The sequence below is a fragment of the Eimeria maxima genome, genomic scaffold (genome assembly GCF_000499605.1).
Source record: "Eimeria maxima Weybridge genomic scaffold, Emw_scaff1580, whole genome shotgun sequence".
Taxonomy (NCBI): Eukaryota; Apicomplexa; class Conoidasida; order Eucoccidiorida; family Eimeriidae; genus Eimeria; species Eimeria maxima.
In genome coordinates, this window is record NW_013563550.1 from 2,117 (window position 1) to 5,135 (window position 3,019).

The 3,019-nt window shown below is 45.5% G+C and overlaps 1 protein-coding gene across 1 annotated transcript in view; it reads left to right on the forward strand.

The window, feature by feature from the left end:
• Window positions 1–1,415: 1,415 nt before the first annotated feature.
• EMWEY_00053930 (hypothetical protein, conserved) overlaps window positions 1,416–3,019 on the forward strand; it is a gene marked incomplete at both ends in the record, with an annotated part of 4,005 nt that continues 2,401 nt past the window's right edge. The window contains 2 exons of the mRNA XM_013477628.1: window positions 1,416–2,570; window positions 2,806–2,845. Coding sequence (XP_013333082.1) covers window positions 1,416–2,570; window positions 2,806–2,845 — 1,195 coding nt within the window. The remainder of the gene's footprint in view (window positions 2,571–2,805; window positions 2,846–3,019) is intronic.

A 3,019-nucleotide genomic window follows, 5' to 3' on the forward strand; every position in this document is an offset into this window, starting at 1 on the left:
GTATATTATCTCCCCACAAGAGGGGAGGAGATACTGTACTGTACCTACACTGTACAAAAGAAGAAAAAGTTCAATATTAGGTAACAAATTAGGTAATAGGTAGAAAATCTACACTACCTTCTGTATACTATAGATTGTCTGTATGGGGTCATCACTGCTATATGGAGGAGGCAATCGCTTGTTGCTTGCATGCAGGTAGACTGTTGTGAGCAGAAACTGAGGCTAAATAGGGAAAATAAATGTATATTCTTATATGCAGATTGCCTTTTCTCCCCCATCTCCTCCTCATACCCTAAGGAGATGGCCTGTCTTATGCTGCTATGTAGGTACCTTATATATACCAATTGGAGGTACAAGGCGCCTGCTAGGGAAAGAGAATAAGAGGACATTTACGTGTATAGATGAATACTAAATAGAATTAACTATTGAATATTTTTTCTTGTCTACCTTCTGTGTAGTAGTGAGGGGGTAAGGGACTAAGTGTAACCAGCTAATCAGTATCCTATACAGAGTATACACAGTAATAATAACAACCCCCTAACTGTCTCGACACAGGAGCAGCAGCAGGACTAGAGAGCAGCAGCAAGAGGTATTTGTAGGTAATAGAGGCACAATAGGAGAAAAAAGAACAGGAGACACCCTAACAATGTAGCAAAGCACAGAAGATACAGTAAATATATTAAGGGATTAATCATCAGAGTCTCCTGTTGCGCAACAGAAGACGCAAACCTGGTGTATATACAGTCTTCTTATTTGCATGCAGTGCAGTAATTAGATCTATAAATTAATAGATGTTTAGTTATTTTGCAATAAATATAACAAAGCAAAAGAAGAAAGAAGAGAAGCTGTGTCATACCCATCGAGCAGGAGCAGCAGCTTCTGCTCCCGCTGCTGGTGTTGTTGCTGCTGCTGCTGCTGCTGCTACTGCTGCTGCAGCTCCACACCCTGTGTTGCGGCAGCACGGCAGTTGCTGCATTGTTGAATGGAGTGTATATGCATGTTGGGTGTTATTTTTTAGGGTTTTGTAAATGTTTTTAAGGAATTAAATACAAAATAGTTTTATTTTTTGCTCTTGTCTTAATAAATAAATGCATGCATGCGTATATAGAGGGGCGCAGACGACCAGAGAACGCGCCTTATATATATAGAGACGGGATCGTCTTCTTTCTTTTTCTTTTTAGAGTCCAAAGAGACTCAAACCCTAAACCCTAAACCCTTAAACCCTTATATTTTCTTGTCTTTTGCTGCCTTCGCAACAAATCGCTGTTTTATATGTGCCTATTCCCCCTGCTCCCCCCCTTATACCCATAGCGTCCTTCCTCATCGTACACTGCAAATAGCAGCAGCATTCAACTCGCACTGTATATACACCCCAGCCTTCTTCTGCTGCACTGCAGCACAACCATTTTCTTCAAATGAAAACTTCCGAGCAGCTGGGTGTTCATAGGGAATCGGAGGCCCCAGGGGGAGGAGCGCCAGAGGAAGGCCTCCATGCAGCAGCAGCAGCAGCAACAGCAGCAGCAACAACAACAACAGCAACAGCAACAGCAGCAACAACAGCAGGAGGGGGAGCAGCAGCAGCAACGGCAGCAGTATCTCTTAAAGCCGAAAGCATCGAGTTGGGCGCTGTTGCATGCAGCGCTACACTCGGCTGCTGCAGCCACAAAACCAAGGGGGGCCCCTTGTCCCTGCGGTGTATAGGCAGAACTGCTGCTGCTCTGCTGCTAACGTTGCTGCTTGTGTGGCAGCTGCGGCGTTTAGGACCTCTGGGGCCCCTGGGGGCCCCCCGATCAGCAGCAAGCACATGGGACCTTACGGGCCCCGATGTCTTGCATGCATCTGATGATAGTAGATACACCGCAGGAGACACAGGAGGAGACATAGGAGGAGACACCTTGTTATCTAATCTAAATGTTATACAAGATGATGTCCCTAAGGATATAGAGGAGACACTTGAGCCTCTTATTGTTCCTGTTGTTGCACAACAGCAGCAGCAGCAGCAGCAGCAGCAGCGAGAGCCGGAGCAGCTCCAGCAAAAAGAGAAGGAGCAGCGGGGGTTGCCTTCTGCTACACTAAGAGGCCTATCTGCTGCAGCAGAGGAGGGAGCATCAGCAGCAGCAGCAGCTGCTGCTGCTGCTGCTACTGCAGCAGGAAAGAAGCCAAGGAAGAGTGTTACAGAGGTGACCCATGAGGTAATGGTTCATCGCCCTGCCAGCGAATTGCATGCAGAGGAGCAGCAAAAGCAGCAGCAGCAGCAGCAGCAGGAGCAGGAGGAGCAGCAGGGGGAGGAGAGGGAGGAGGAGGATGAGAAGAAAGAGGAGGAGGAAAAAGGAGAGGAGGAAGGGACAACACCACCAATAAAGGGGACAGAAGAATCCTATACTGATGATGATGAGGACCAAGAGGAAGCTATATTACGTAATTATTTACGTCCTTTGCGTCTCCCTTTCTTGGATAGATTCTCTCCTTATATAGGAAAGGGGACAGGAGACAGATATAGGCCAGTAGCCCCAAAGAAGAAAACTATTCCTATTAATGGATACCCGCCAATCAGCTCTCTTAAAGACCCTGTAAGGGTTTAGGGTTTAGGGTTTAGGGTTTAGGGTTTAGGGTTTCTGGGACTCAAAACGCTTCAACTGTCTCCTTTTTCTGTCTCTTCTTTCCTCACCTCTGTGTCCCCTTTGATGTGTCTCCTCTGCCCTCCTATAAGCATCATTTTGTCTCCTTTTTTTGTCTCCTTTTTGTCTCCTTCTTGTTGTTTATTCTGTCTCCTTTGTCTCCTTTTTTTTCTTGTCTCTTCCTCAGCTGGCGATGAAGATATTTGAGCATGTGGTCATGTATGGAGGTATGCCTAAACCCTAAACCCTAAACCCTAAACCCTTGTTTTTTTATTGCTGTCTCCCTTTAGGTGTCTCCTTTTATCTGTCTCCTTTTAACTGCTCCTAGTAACAATAAACAGCCTACACCCCCACAAAAGGAGACACTTTTTTTTTTTTTTTTTTTTTTTTTTTTTTTCTTT